This window comes from Sceloporus occidentalis, unplaced genomic scaffold (assembly GCF_023333645.1).
Source record: "Sceloporus occidentalis isolate IW3139 unplaced genomic scaffold, rSceOcc1.0.p SCAF_2, whole genome shotgun sequence".
Classification (NCBI taxonomy): Eukaryota; Metazoa; Chordata; class Lepidosauria; order Squamata; family Phrynosomatidae; genus Sceloporus; species Sceloporus occidentalis.
Genome location: NW_028316982.1, coordinates 234747764 through 234763128, shown reverse-complemented (window position 1 = coordinate 234763128; position 15365 = coordinate 234747764). Strand labels below are relative to the sequence as shown.

Genomic DNA, 15365 nt, shown 5'->3' with positions numbered 1-15365 from the left:
ACAGAAATAGTCCAGGAAAACAGAATTAAATTAGTACAATAATTAAAACAGACTGCAAGCTAAAAGTTGCTAAAGGGAGGGAGGGAGGGAAGGAAGGAAGGAAGGAGGCCCAGCCACAAGAGAGGGGGAGGGAGGGAGGGCAGCGTAACCCTCCAGGGGACCCCAGGCTCCTTCCTTCCTTTGCCCCCTCCTCCTCCTCCTCCTCCACTCACCTGTCGGGAGGCAGGTGAGGGCGACCCAGAGGGCCAGGTAGAGCCAGGGCCAGGCCATGGCGCCTCCTCCCTTCGCCTGGAGCCTGGCTCCCCCCCGGCCCTGCCCTTCCCCTCTCCTGCTCCGAATCCTGGGGAGATGATGTTGCTGCCCAGGAGGGGCTGCCTCTTTCCCCTTCCAGCCTTGGGATCTTCTTCCTCTCCGGAGAGAAGGGGCTCCCTCTAAGCGCTCTCTCTCTGAGGCACCTGTGGAGCGCAGCAGCAGCAGCAGCAGCAGCAGCAGCGCCTTCCCAGGCAGCGGGGCCTCCAGGTGCAGCCTGTCTCTCTCTCTCTGGCTTACTGCATGCGGCTCTCCCAGGCACACAGGCAGCCCCAGGCTGCATCCACGCTGGAGAAGTAACCCGGTTTGGCACCGCTTTAACTGCCCTGGCTCCATGCTGTGGAATTCTGGGATCTGCAGGTGGTTGGGGCCCCAGGCCAAAAGGCTCCATGTTTCCCAGAACTACAGATCCCGCAGTTCCCTAGCATGGAGCCCTAAAGTTAAAGCGGTGTCAAACTGGATTATTTTGGCAGTGTGTTTTGGCACAGGAACACCCTAGAAGGTGTAGTGGTCTGAGTGTTGGGACTATGGCTCTGGCAGACCAGGGTTCGAGTCCCAGCTCGGCCATGAAACCCACTGGCTGATCTTAGGCGAGTCACACTTTCTCAGCCTAGGGAAAGGCAATGGCAAACCGTTTCTTGACAACTCTGGCCAAGAAAACTTAATGATAGGGTTGCCATAAGTCAGAAACGATTTGAAGGCACACAGCAACAAATAGGCAACCCTATCATGGAGTTTTCTTGGCATGATTTGTTCAGAGGAGGTTTGCCATAGCCTTCTTCCCCTGAGGCTGAGAGAGTGTGACTCGCCCAAGGTCAACAAGGGGGTTTACATCACTGAGAGAGGAATGAATAATAATAATAAGTTTTATTTATGTTTTCCCGCTTCTCCCAATGGATCAAAGCGGGATTACGGTCAGATTATACAGTACAACAACAATAATTCTAATAACAGTATTAAAACCACAGCATAAAAGCCATGCGTTATCTAAAAACAGTTAATACAATATAAAATCTCAAATTAACATCCCAAAGTATACTCCGATTTGAGAGACAGAGTTTTTCATCAAATCTATAAAAGATCAGGAGGGTATGCTTGCCGGAATAAATAAGTTTTCAGCGCCTTCTTAAAGGCATCCAAAGTGGAAGTGAGTCGGAGCTCTTCCGGAAGGTTATTCCAAAGTGTAGGGGCCATTGCCGAATATGCTCTTTGGTGAGTAGTTGTTAATCTCACTTTAGGATGATCAAGTAAGTTCTTCCCACTTGTTCTGAGAGTGCGGAGCGGATTATGTCGGGAGAGGCGTTCCCTGAAGTAACTCAGGCCCAAGCCATGTAGGGCTTTAAAGGTAATCACCAACACTTTGTATTGGGCCCGGAAGCTGATTGGCAGCCAGTGTAGGGATTTTAGTACAGGTGTTATGTGGTCTGACCTTGAGGTCCCAGTGACCAGTCTGGCTGCTGCATTTTGGACTAGTTGAAGCTTCTGAACTTGGTACAAAGGTAGCCCTATGTAGATCACATTACAGAAGCCTAGATGAGAGATTACCAGTGCATGTACTACAGTTTCAAGGTCCTTTCGGTCCAGACAGGGACGCAGTTGGTGTATCAGATGAAGCTGGTACCAAGCACTCCTGGCCATCACATCCACTTGAAATGATAACTGTAGAGATGAATCCAGGAGTACTCCCAAACTGCGAACTTTGTCCTTTAGGGGAAGTGTGATCCCATCCAGGACTGGATGACAAATCTCCCTGCCTGGACCTGGGGTACCTATCACGAGTACCTCTGTTTTCTCTGGATTCAGACTGAGTTTGTTTGTTTTCCCTCATCCAATGAAACCTTGGTTTCCAGAGTTGTAGTCCATCATTCAAACCAGCTGGCTTGAAAGACCTTGTAAAACTACCGATCCCAGGATTCCATAGGACTGAGCTGCAGCACTCAAGATGGTGTCAAACTACATTATTTCCACAGTGTAGATGCACCCAGCTGTTCCGTCTCTATAATCCTTGAAGGCAGTTTGCAACAAACTTAATCACATTAGATTTTCAACCTGCTCCTGTGCAAGAAAACTAGTCTGGTGCAGTGGTTTGCGTGTGGGACTACGGAGTTTATCACACTCGGGCTAAAAATTGCGCAAATAAAGTGATATCAGAAATGCGTTGTCACTGAAATCCCAAAAGTAAAAAGATGCTTTGTGACCACTTTAATGGCGGGTTTTGTGTGACGTCGTGTGAAATCGTTTCGGGTAATAATGACATTTTTCCAGGATATTCACAGGATAAAATCCCGATCTCCTTTGTGTGATAAACTCCTATGACTTTGGAGACCAGGGTTCGAATCCCTGCTCAGCCATGGCAACTCCCTGGATGACCATGAGCAAGTCACACTCTCTCAGCTCCCTCTGAACAAATCATGCACAGAAAACCCTGCAATACATTTGCCATAAGCTGGAAATGATTGAAGGCAGACTACAACATGTAGGGGGCACCTGACAGCCCTACATTTTTATGATCTCTTTGTATATGTTCGTCCAGACATCAGGTTTAGGGCCATCAAGCCCCTTCCACCAACATAATTGTTTTTCTTATTTGAAGTGCTCATAGGAGAGGGAAGGATGGATTGGTAGTAGAAGGTATAAACCCTTCCCTACATGTAGAAATGCTGATTCAGATTGCACTGCACATATTTCTTGTGAGTAAAAGTCCAGGTTGTAAACTTTATGGAACTTACTCAAGGTATTGCATAATTTAGTTGGCATTTATGCACCTGTCCAAACCCATAAAACAAAGCATGCCGGTTGCCAGCGGATACACTTTTTGACAACTGCACAACCGGTTGGGTTACTATTCTGTTTTTCTTTCCCTCCTGTTAGGTCTCTCTAGTAAAGTAGGATTACCTAACTGGTTGAAGGAAGCTCACTTGGTTGTGGTTGTTGTGCCTTCATAATGCGACCCAATCGTGGGGCTTTCATGACACCAACGATTGTCTGTCATCTGGTCATCACCAGTATGTTTGACAGTGAAGTTTACAGATGTGAGCATGTTCTGTATAAACACATCTATTCTTTCAAGTTTTACTTTTTTAAGATTCTTCCAATCTCTTTGAACTACTAGACCATTCCCTTGGATTATATCACCCATTTGCCAAAGTAAGGATTTTCTAACAAAGTCCCATTTAATATATAGCTTCCAGATATATGTCAGATCTGAAAGTATAGAAAGTTCATCTAGCTGGGATCTATGAAGTTTGTCCTCTATTTCCATCAGAGGTGGATTATAAATGAATTTTATCGTCATTATTATAAAAAACTTGCTGACAGTATGATTTTGTGTCTTTTTGACTTTGTAAGGATGTTTTTCCTTTAACTTGGAGGCTTTTCCCTCATCTGATTTTAACAAAGGTTTTAAACTTTTAGGACTCTTTTCTTTCTGGTTAAATTCTTTTTTATTTTTAGCCCTTATGATCACAGCCAATTTTCTATCAGGCTCATTAGACCTATTAACCTTATTGTCTATGACTGGCACTTTTTCTTCCTTATTTACTGTCTTTGTTTGTTCTTGTGAGATTTTCTTTTCCTGTTGTTTAGACCCTATTTTTTCTTTTTGTCTGTGACTCTTAGACTTTATATCGAAAAGTTCAAGTCGGAGAGTATTGTATTTTGTTTTTACATGGTAAAACATGGTTTTCCGTCCTTGTGTTTGTGTATTGGCTTTATGGCAATTTTCCAAAAGAGTTCAAACTTCTCTGTCTTTAGAGTTTAGCCTATTTTCCAGTCTGGCAATCTCTGTATACAGAGTTTTTTAACTTCATGTTATCAAGCTCATTTTGACCTTTATTGACTTTTCTATGCAGAATCTGATTTTCTTGTTTTAAATCATATAGTTGTTCTTGTAACTTTTTATTTGCTTGTATTAAAACCTCTTTTTTCTCTCTTGTTGAATAAATCTCTCATTTGTGCTATCTAGGAAAACCTAAATATCCTTTTTGTATTGGTATAGGGTTTCATTAGCACTTTTTCAGGAATGTTTCATCTCAGAAATGAAATATTCCAACTCTGAAACAGTCTTTTCTTTATTGTCTAAACTTGCTTTTAGAGTAACAATTTCATCTGTTTTTCCTTCCAACAGACCTTGTGACGTCTGGTTTTAGGATTCTAGTCCCGTTACACACGGGCAGCTAGTACGTCCTGGGGACGTACTAGCTTTAGGGTAAGTGCGTGGCTTATGCACGCACTTACCCCTATTACGGACCGAGTCCGTACAAGATGGTGGCCGCCGTTCCACAAGGCCGCCCCCATCTTGACGTAACGGACGCTCTGCGTCTGCACGTCGTGCCCCGGAAATGACGCCCGAGTGTGCGACTAGCACCTCACGGCGTCTTCCGGGGAGCAAGAAGGAGCACAATTTTTGCGCTCCTTCTTTGCTGCGTCTGGGAACCGTGCCATTTGGCTGCTGCGGTTCCCGGACGCAGCAACCGCCGGCGGCATCAGACCGCCTCTTCTCGGCGGTCTGTAACGCGCCTTAGATTAGCTATTTGTTCTTCAAGTGTACTAATAACTGCATCCTGTTTTTTAAACTTCTCTTTAATAACATCCAGTTTTTCTGTTAACTTTTTATCATATTTTTCTTCTAATAAATCTTTGTTATGCTTCAGTTGTCTCAACTGCTTTTAAAGCACCATTTCTCTTTGCTGTCTCATGTTTCTTTTTAATTCTCTCTCACATTGCCATTCTTTTTCTTTCATTTCTCTCTGATATTTCAGTTCTATTAACTCTCTCTCACATTCTTTTTTCTTTTAATTCTTTTTTATGTTCCAGTTCCTTTAATTCAAGCCTAATCACATCACACTCCTTGTCTGATATTCCCATATCATCACAAGCTTTCTCAAAACTAGCTATATATAAGTCAAAGTTACCTCCACTAACATATATAGGAAAAATTGTGTATCATATAGAGCAATGATGGCGAACCTATGGCACGCTTGCCAGAGGTGGCACTCAGAGCCCTCTCTGTGGGCACATATGCCATTGTCCCTGCACAGAGTTTGCCAGAGTTTGTTACTAGAAAGCCAGCGGGACATGGCACTTTGCAATAAATAAGTGGGCTTTGGGTTGCAGTTTGGGCACTCGGCCTCAAAAAGATTCACCATCACTGATATAGAGGGAACCCATTAATGCTATTCTTGACAATATGAATAACTCTAGATTTTAAAATGATCATTAAATCCCATGTCTTTATCTTTATGTCATTTATTTCTCTCTCATGAGCCGTCTCATTCTCCAGTTTTTTTCAATTTTGGATCATGCATTTCTCTGTCATGAGTACATTCCTTTTTCCTTTAGTCTGGACATTTCAAGTTTAAATTTCCAAATTTCTAAACTTTCAAGTCGTTTAGAAATGGAGGTGTCAAGACTAGCTACAATTTCTTCCCTGGCTTCTTCTTCCTCTATGCCTATCATTGCTGGAGTTTTGATTCTTTTAGGAAGCATGTTAATAGTATTTCCCTATAAATTCCTAAAACTTTTACCTCAGGAAATACTCAAATGTGACTGTGCTTCCACTCAATAACACAGATCCACTTGAACCTTATAGTTACATCAGTGATTCCTTATTTTACCACCAACATTTACCTCAGGAATCACTTGTCTCCTACAATTACCTCAAAACTTTTACCTCAGAGACTAGTCTTAAAATCACACTCTAGTGTGGTCAGGTTCCAAGTAATCTCCTACAAATACCGTTGTATGAATACCTCAGAGATCACTTTACTGACCAACGTCTAGATTTTATAATATTGAACTTCCTATTTCCAAGTTCACATGTAATATAGGGTGTCTGATAATTCACACTCAGACCCCTATAACCAAAGCACACTTCTGGCCACCGGATTTGTCGAATCCAGGTGCTCTAAAACTGTAACGTTCTTTTTTTCCAGTCCCCTACAATTTACCTCAGCAAATTACCTCAGGGACTGGTATTGCCTCTCTTATCCAGCCTGGTCAGTCTATAGGTAATCTCTTACACAGTACCCTTGACCATTACCTCAGAGATTACCCTCACTGATTTATGCCTCTTTATTTTAACTGTTGAACTTTTTACTTTCTAAGTTCAAATAATAATAATAATAATATGTTTTATTTATAGACCGCTATTCCACGATGATCATAGCGGTGTACAGTACAATCGTAATACAATACAAAATACAGTTAAAGGAGGGAGAAGTCTCGTCCTTCAGGCAGTCCAAGATGTTGCTGGGTCTGCCTGATGGCTCCCTTTGAGGCCGAGATGACAGTTGAGGAGGGAGGGGCCTCTTCCTTCAGGCTGTCCCTGATGTTGCTGGGTCTGCCTGATGGCTCCCTCTGAGGCCGAGATGACAGTTGAGGAGGGAGGGGCCTCTTCCTTCAGGCAGTCCAAGATGTTGCTGGGTCTGCCTGATGGCTCCCTCTGAGGCCAAGATGACAGTTGAGGAGGGAGGGGCCTCTTCCTTCAGGCAGTCCCCGATGTTGCTGGGTCTGCCTGATGGCTCCCTCTGAGGCCGAGATGACAGTTGAGGAGGGAGGGGCCTCTTCCTTCAGGCAGTCCCTGATGTTGCTAGGTCTGCCTGATGGCTCCCTCTGAGGCCGAGATGACAGTTGAGGAGGGAGGGGCCTCTTCCTTCAGGCAGTCCAAGATGTTGCTGTGTCTGCCTGATCGCTTCCTTTGAGGCCGAGATGACAGTTGAGGAGGGAGGGGCCTCTTCCTTCAGGCAGTCCCCGATGTTGCTGGGTCTGCCTGATGGCTCCCTCTGAGGCCAAGATGACAGTTGAGGAGGGAGGGGCCTCTTCCTTCAGGCAGTCCCCGATGTTGCTGGGTCTGCCTGATCGCTCCCTCTGAGGCCGAGATGACAGTTGAGGAGGGAGGGGCCTCTTCCTTCAGGCAGTCCAAGATGTTGCTGGGTCTGCCTGATGGCTCCCTCTGAGGCCGAGATGACAGTTGAGGAGGGAGGGGCCTCTTCCTTCAGGCAGTCCCTGATGTTGCTAGGTCTGCCTGATGGCTCCCTCTGAGGCCGAGATGACAGTTGAGGAGGGAGGGGCCTCTTCCTTCAGGCAGTCCCCGATGTTGCTGGGTCTGCCTGATCGCTCCCTCTGAGGCCGAGATGACAGTTGAGGAGGGAGGGGCCTCTTCCTTCAGGCAGTCCAAGATGTTGCTGGGTCTGCCTGATGGCTCCCTCTGAGGCCGAGATGACAGTTGAGGAGGGAGGGGCCTCTTCCTTCAGGCTGTCCCTGATGTTGCTGGGTCTGCCTGATGGCTCCCTCTGAGGCCGAGATGACAGTTGAGGAGGGAGGGGCCTCTTCCTTCAGGCAGTCCAAGATATTGCTGTGTCTGCCTGATCGCTCCCTCTGAGGCCGAGATGACAGTTGAGGAGGGAGGGGCCTCTTCCTTCAGGCAGTCCAAGATGTTGCTGGGTCTGCCTGATGGCTCCCTCTGAGGCCGAGATGACAGTTGAGGAGGGAGGGGCCTCTTCCTTCAGGCAGTCCCCGATGTTGCTGGGTCTGCCTGATCGCTCCCTCTGAGGCCGAGATGACAGTTGAGGAGGGAGGGGCCTCTTCCTTCAGGCAGTCCAAGATGTTGCTGGGTCTGCCTGATGGCTCCCTCTGAGGCCGAGATGACAGTTGAGGAGGGAGGGGCCTCTTCCTTCAGGCAGTCCCTGATGTTGCTAGGTCTGCCTGATGGCTCCCTCTGAGGCCGAGATGACAGTTGAGGAGGGAGGGGCCTCTTCCTTCAGGCTGTCCCTGATGTTGCTGGGTCTGCCTGATGGCTCCCTCTGAGGCCGAGATGACAGTTGAGGAGGGAGGGGCCTCTTCCTTCAGGCAGTCCAAGATGTTGCTGGGTCTGCCTGATGGCTCCCTCTGAGGCCGAGATGACAGTTGAGGAGGGAGGGGCCTCTTCCTTCAGGCTGTCCCTGATGTTGCTGGGTCTGCCTGATGGCTCCCTCTGAGGCCGAGATGACAGTTGAGGAGGGAGGGGCCTCTTCCTTCAGGCAGTCCAAGATGTTGCTGGGTCTGCCTGATCGCTCCCTTTGAGGCCGAGATGACAGTTGAGGAGGGAGGGGCCTCTTCCTTCAGGCAGTCCCCGATGTTGCTGGGTCTGCCTGATGGCTCCCTCTGAGGCCGAGATGACAGTTGAGGAGGGAGGGGCCTCTTCCTTCAGGCAGTCCCCGATGTTGCTGGGTCTGCCTGATGGCTCCCTCTGAGGCCGAGATGACAGTTGAGGAGGGAGGGGCCTCTTCCTTCAGGCAGTCCCTGATGTTGCTGGGTCTGCCTGATGGCTCCCTCAGAGGCCGAGATGACAGTTGAGGAGGGAGGGGCCTCTTCCTTCAGGCAGTCCAAGATGTTGCTGGGTCTGCCTGATGGCTCCCTCTGAGGCCGAGATGACAGTTGAGGAGGGAGGGGCCTCTTCCTTCAGGCTGTCCCTGATGTTGCTGGGTCTGCCTGATGGCTCCCTCTGAGGCCGAGATGACAGTTGAGGAGGGAGGGGCCTCTTCCTTCAGGCAGTCCAAGATGTTGCTGGGTTTGCCTGATGGCTCCCTCTGAGGCCGAGATGACAGTTGAGGAGGGAGGGGCCTCTTCCTTCAGGCAGTCCAAGATGTTGCTGGGTCTGCCTGATCGCTCCCTCTGAGGCCGAGATGACAGTTGAGGAGGGAGGGGCCTCTTCCTTCAGGCAGTCCCCGATGTTGCTGGGTTTGCCTGATGGCTCCCTTTGAGGCCGAGATGACAGTTGAGGAGGGAGGGGCCTCTTCCTTCAGGCAGTCCAAGATGTTGCTGGGTCTGCCTGATCGCTCCCTTTGAGGCCGAGATGACAGTTGAGGAGGGAGGGGCCTCTTCCTTCAGGCAGTCCCCGATGTTGCTGGGTCTGCCTGATGGCTCCCTCTGAGGCCAAGATGACAGTTGAGGAGGGAGGGGCCTCTTCCTTCAGGCAGTCCCCGATGTTGCTGGGTCTGCCTGATGGCTCCCTCTGAGGCCGAGATGACAGTTGAGGAGGGAGGGGCCTCTTCCTTCAGACAGTCCCTGATGTTGCTGGGTCTGCCTGATGGCTCCCTCTGAGGCCGAGATGACAGTTGAGGAGGGAGGGGCCTCTTCCTTCAGGCAGTCCCCGATGTTGCTGGGTCTGCCTGATGGCTCCCTCTGAGGCCGAGATGACAGTTGAGGAGGGAGGGGCCTCTTCCTTCAGGCTGTCCCTGATGTTGCTGGGTCTGCCTGATGGCTCCCTCTGAGGCCGAGATGACAGTTGAGGAGGGAGGGGCCTCTTCCTTCAGGCAGTCCAAGATGTTGCTGTGTCTGCCTGATTGCTCCCTCTGAGGCCGAGATGACAGTTGAGGAGGGAGGGGCCTCTTCCTTCAGGCAGTCCCTGATGTTGCTGGGTCTGCCTGATGGCTCCCTCTGAGGCCAAGATGACAGTTGAGGAGGGAGGGGCCTCTTCCTTCCGGCAGTCCCTGATGTTGCTGGGTCTGCCTGATGGCTCCCTCTGAGGCCGAGATGACAGTTGAGGAGGGAGGGGCCTCTTCCTTCAGGCTGTCCCCGATGTTGCTGGGTCTGCCTGATGGCTCCCTCTGAGGCCGAGATGACAGTTGAGGAGGGAGGGGCCTCTTCCATCAGGCAGTCCAAGATAAATAAAATCTTGGGTTTCTGGTAACTCGAACACAGAACCCGGTAACACCAATTGTCTCCAGCACACTTCTCACACCTTAAGATGGTAGTCCTATGGTGTTTTCTAATCCCACCCCTGCCACCCGTGTTTTGTGATGTGAGTAGTGTGGTATTAACTGAAGTCCAGGCGTGTCCTTCTTGAATCAAACAAATAAAACTTTATTTACAAGAAGGTTTAACAGTGTTGTTTTTGATATGATATTTTATATAATTAAACTTTCACCTTGTTATAGTTACCATTGGTTTTATAACTCTCTAGCTAAATCACTAGTTTCTTAGAACTAAGATTCACTCAGTCCTTCTATTAAGTTCCTCTTTTAAACTGAGTCCTAACAGCCACCAAAGCTAACAATATCCCACAGGATATCACACTCCAGCCTCTCCCTTTCCTAGTCCTGGATGTGTAACGGAAGGGAGCCCTTTTCCCCTCAGACTCTACCTCTAACCGTCCTTCTCTATCTCAGGATCCCAAGCCCTAACTGACTATTCCCTCAGGAACCCAACTGTTCCCTCAACTGTCAAATCCCAACTGACTCCCAACTGTCAGCTCAGAACTTTCAAAAGTCCCAGCCCACATTCTATTGGCTGGTCTTCAGCTGCCTTCTGATTGGTCAGCTGGGTCTTCTGTGATGAAGAAAGGCTTGAATTAGTCTGCCCATTAAAACGCAAAGGGAGTTTGCAGCACCTCTGAGACTCAGGGCTGAAACAGACTGCAAAAATAATCCAGTTTGAGACCATTTCAACTGCCCAGGCTCAGTGCTAAGGAGTCCTGGGAATCACAGTTATGGTAGCACTGGAGCTCTCTGACAGAGAGGGATAAACATCTCACAAAACTACACTTCCCAAAATTCCCTAGCATTGAGCCATGGAAGTTAAAGTGCTGTCAAACCGGATTATTTCTCTAGTGTGGATGCAGCCTAACTGAAAGAGAGAGGTTGGTAGCATGAGCTTGGTAGCAGGCCCAAGTCTAGGAAATATCATATGATCAGCTTCTCTCTTTCAGATGTTACAAGATCCCTTTGCATACTGATTTTCCAGACTAACACGGCTATGTCTTTGAATTAATAATAATAATAATAATAATAATAATCAATAATAACAATTAGTGCCTGCTTGCCTTGTTATCATTCCATGAAATGTTTCCAAACTGCAAGTGAGCAAATCAAAGATTACATGCTACCATATTCTGTTCCCTCCCTATAGCATGTTTCTTTAACCCTGTCACCACTTTAACTGCCATGGTTCAGTGCTATGGAATTCTGGGAATTGTAGTTGTTATTATTGTTTCGTATTCTTAAAAGACATAGCCATGTGAGTCTCCAAAATCAGTAGCCAAAGGGATCTTGAATCACCTTTTGAGACAAAGGATGCATCTGTGCATTGCAGAAATAATCCACTTTAAGACCGCTTTCACTGCCTGGCTCAGTGCTAGGGAATCCTGGGAACTGTAGTTTTGTGAGGCATTTTAGCCTTCTCTGACAGAAAGAGCTCTAGTGCCACAATAACTCCTAGTTCCCAGGAGTCCTTAGGACTGAGCCAGGGCAGTGAAAGTAGCCTCAAAATGGCTTATTATTTCTGCAGTGTGTTTGACCTCAGTGTGAAAAACCCTTTCTATTATCCCTCTGCGCAGGCGCTTTAGGCATGCGCCATTTTGGGACTCAACTTCCCAGGAGCCTTTGCGCGCCGGCCATTTGGTTGCCTAGCAACTGGCATAAACCAGCAAATGGAGCCCAAAGGGGAGCAAGACGAGGGGAAAAGTGGAAAAGGTAATCACAGTACATATACATTCCCTGCACTCTTTCCCTCAGTTTGGATTTTGGTCGGCTAAACTGAAGTTTAGGGGGCCGCGCCTTTAAGGGCCCTTTTCTCAATAGTGGTAGCAAAGAACAGGAACTTTATATCTCTTATTTACAGATGGAGATTTTATCAAATTAAAATAATTTTATTTATTAAAAGATTTATTTTAAAATTATTTATTTAAATTTTTATTTATTTAAAATGTAAATAAATCAATTTATTTAAAATTAAAATAAAATAAAATAATCATTCTGAGGACTGCTGGAAAGTCCCAAAATAGGGCTGCCACTTGCCAGGCTGAAAGCTGCAGAGGGGGCTCCTGTGCCATTAATGGCTGTTGTTATTGTGCCCCTTTCACACTCCTGGCCACCCCTGTCATGTTTTGTTTTGTCATTTATTCAGAGGAGGTTTGCTTTTGCCTTCCCTCTGAGGCTGAGAGAGTGTGACTTTCCATGGGTTTCCATGGCCGAGGCAGGACTCGAACCCAGAACTCCAGAGGTGCACTCCAACAACTCAAACCACAGAAAGGGTCCTCCTTTTCCAGGACCTGCCTTACATTTCAGCCTTATGTTCAGGAGGAATGCCGCAACGTCCTCCATTTTGAGCAGGGCTTAAAAGAAGCATGGGTTTACATTTATTTTATTTTTTACCTTACCTAACAGTACTCAATGTGACATCATTCAAAATAATCATAACATTTAAACCATAAATTAAATTAAAAACTTAAATTAAATCATAGATCTGAAACATACATATTTGCAATTTGACTTCCCTACTTCGTCCAGTTTGTACACGCGCCCCTCCACACTTGTGGCTTTGGCTTTTGCAGATTTGGTTATTTGCAGATTTCATTATTGCGTCCTCTCTAGGAATATCTAGGTCCTCCGGCGCAGCTCTATGGTCAACTTTAAGCAAAGGTTGCACTGAAGGACCTGGTGATTCCTAGAGAGAAGACTGCACCAGGCATATGTAGCTCCTCCAGCGCCGTTCTGTGGCCAATGTCTGGCAGATATTGACGACAGAGTTGCACTGGAGCACCTAGAGATTCCTAGAGAGGGCTTCTCCCAGGTAAAAACCTAGTGTTTTTGTTATCTGTGGTTTTTCCACATTCACGGGGGTCCCATGCCCCTAACCCCAGCAAACGTGGAGGGAATAGCAGCACTATAAGGATGTGGTGCGGTAATCTAGCAAGTCTGTGTGCCTGGTTTCATTAGACTGCAACCCCAGGAAAATGAAGCAACTCTCTCTTCTGTTTTACAGCCTTTCAAATATTTTCCCTCAGAGGTTGAAAAACTAAGTGGTCACTGTCTTAATTCTTATGAGGTTTAGGAGCTCTGTGACATGGGAAGCCAACTTGCTTATGTCAAAATGTCAGCAAATTTTGATTCATCTGAAATTCAGTGCTGTTTTTTGTTTCTTTTACTGTATTGGAAACTCATTTTATAAGTTTGTGCTTGCAATTCTGTGGAACCTGGCAAAACTGTTTTAGTCCAGATTAATATACAACTACAAAGCATAATCACCGTAGCATTTCCTCTATAACAATTCTTGTGATATTTTCTATTTACATGAACTTGTTTTTGTAAAATGTGGATGAGAAAATAGTTTTTAAAGGATCGATTTTTAAAGAATCTGATATTTTTAAAGGATCTTAATGGATCTATTTAAAATCCAGATTATGCAGTAGAATAAAACATGAATTAGGATAAATGCTTATATATTATTAATTTATAGATATGAATATATTTATATTATAGATACTATTCAAATACTGTATTTGAAATGAGGTTTTCTGATTACAGAATGAGGTGTTTTTTTTCCTATTGATTTTTTGTTTATGTGCATAAAAGTGCATTTACATTATTTTTGTGTCTTAAAAGTTCCATGAAACATGTAATCTTTCAACTTTTTAAAGAGCTGGTTTTATAATTTCTTTATTGATATGATTAAATCCTATCCTGTACTGTACAATTTCAGATTGCTTTAGAAAGATTCTGGGTTAATTTCTAACAGCATGTATACAGTATTTCACGCCGTTATCACACGACTGAAATTGGAAGTATAATCCAGTGTCATCCTGAATGCAATCATGGCATTTTCACATTATTGCACGAAAGGTTATCAGACGCATTGGCTGGCATTCCGAACGCACTCTGAAGGCAATCACGCATCAATCCACACTTAAGTAAATTTGGTGAACTAGGGAATTCACAAATCCTATTCCCAGGCTGCTTCGCATTCAGTGCGATGCCGTTTGGTGTGATATGCATGTTTGCTGTGGCCCTGGTATTCCCCCGGCATCAATTCCCGTGATCCTGCGTTTTGTGTTGGCTTCTGGGGCTCCTAGGTCTCCCCTGGCAGCTGGGAGGAAAAGCAGCTGTTTTTGACAGGAAAATGTGGCTCTCCATGCAAGCTCTCTCTCTCTGCCCAAAATTGTGTGCTTGGGGCTTGCCCTGCTCCTGGCCCCTTGTGCTCATCAGGGACCTTTTTGCTTCCCTCCCTCCCTTCTTTCCTCCAGGGCCAGGGGCTTCAAAAAGAGAGAAAAATCCCCCCCCCCTTTTTATTAGCCCCAAAGAGGAGTTGTTCTTCTTTCTTCATTCCTCCTCTTTTGGGGGAGGATGGAGTGGGGCAGCCTAGGGAATGGGTGCCAGTTTTCCTCCCCTCTGTGGCATAGCTCTGGGCTCACAACAAACTCCAACTCTCAGAATTCCATAGCCTTGAGCCACAAAGAGTTAAAGCAGTGCCACACTGGGTTATTTCTCCAGTGTGGATGTAGCCTTAGTTGCCAGCTCTGGTTCCTGCACAGCTTCCCCCCTCCCTCTTCTAACTCATTGCTTTCAATGGGACTCCCAATGGGCCAGGTTAGAACCAGGTTTATTCAGATGGGGTTTGCCATTGCTATTTTCTGAGGAGGCTGAGAGAGTGTGACTTGCACCAGGTCACCCAGTTGGATTCCATCCCTGCCTTCTAGAGTCATAGTCCAATGCTCAAACTACGTACAAGGTTGCTTTGGACTGATTTTAAATTAGTGAACTGTTTAAATAACATGAAATGAGATGTAATGAATGCACAAATAAAGTGCATTGCCTAAATAATGTGAAATAAAGGGTAATGAATGATTAAATAATGTGAATTACATAATAACATGAAATAAAGGGTAATGAATGAACAAATAACGTTAAACAAGGCAAAACCACAGGAACCAGAGGCAAGCCCCGCCAGAAGTGTAAAAAGGTCATGATCGATTCTGCCCTCACTGCACGTGTGCAGGGATGCTAATTCAAACTCTTGACTACGAAGGGTATGTACTCATATGACAACCTCTTTTGCATTTGCACTACCTGGGCTTTGGTGTGGATGCTGTGTTCTTCTGTGCATTTGACAACCATTTGCTTGATAGCATCCATTTTCCAGTTGGCCCTACTTTCTTTTTTTTTCCTTTTTTTTTTTTGAAATTGGGTGACATTCCTCCTGTGTGATATCATCCTATGACAAAATATGCAGTTTTTTTTAAAATATATATATGCCTTTCTTAACTCCCTAAGCATAGCTGGAAAATTGAAAGTGAAATTTAG

At 46.0% G+C, this 15365-nt stretch overlaps 2 protein-coding genes across 7 annotated transcripts in view; one reads left to right on the top strand and one right to left on the bottom strand.

Annotated features, from left to right (window-relative positions):
- LOC149319842 (immunoglobulin-like domain-containing receptor 1) overlaps nucleotides 1-6417 on the bottom strand; it is a 29137-nt gene extending 22720 nt beyond the window's left edge. For 3 of the 5 annotated variants that reach the window (XM_089512459.1, XM_089512458.1, XM_089512460.1), the window contains exon 1: nucleotides 213-6417. In XM_089512459.1, coding sequence (XP_089368585.1) covers nucleotides 213-645 — 433 coding nt within the window. In that variant the 5' untranslated portion in view covers nucleotides 646-6417. The remainder of the gene's footprint in view (nucleotides 1-212) is intronic. The other 2 variants (XM_089512461.1, XM_089512462.1) reach the window with 2 other exon arrangements.
- A 5143-nt stretch (nucleotides 6418-11560) lies between these two features.
- CFAP44 (cilia and flagella associated protein 44) overlaps nucleotides 11561-15365 on the top strand; it is a 96769-nt gene continuing 92964 nt past the window's right edge. For both annotated transcript variants that reach the window (XM_089512456.1, XM_089512455.1), the window contains exon 1: nucleotides 11561-11759. In XM_089512456.1, the coding sequence (XP_089368582.1) occupies nucleotides 11717-11759 (43 nt within the window). In that variant the 5' untranslated portion in view covers nucleotides 11561-11716. The remainder of the gene's footprint in view (nucleotides 11760-15365) is intronic.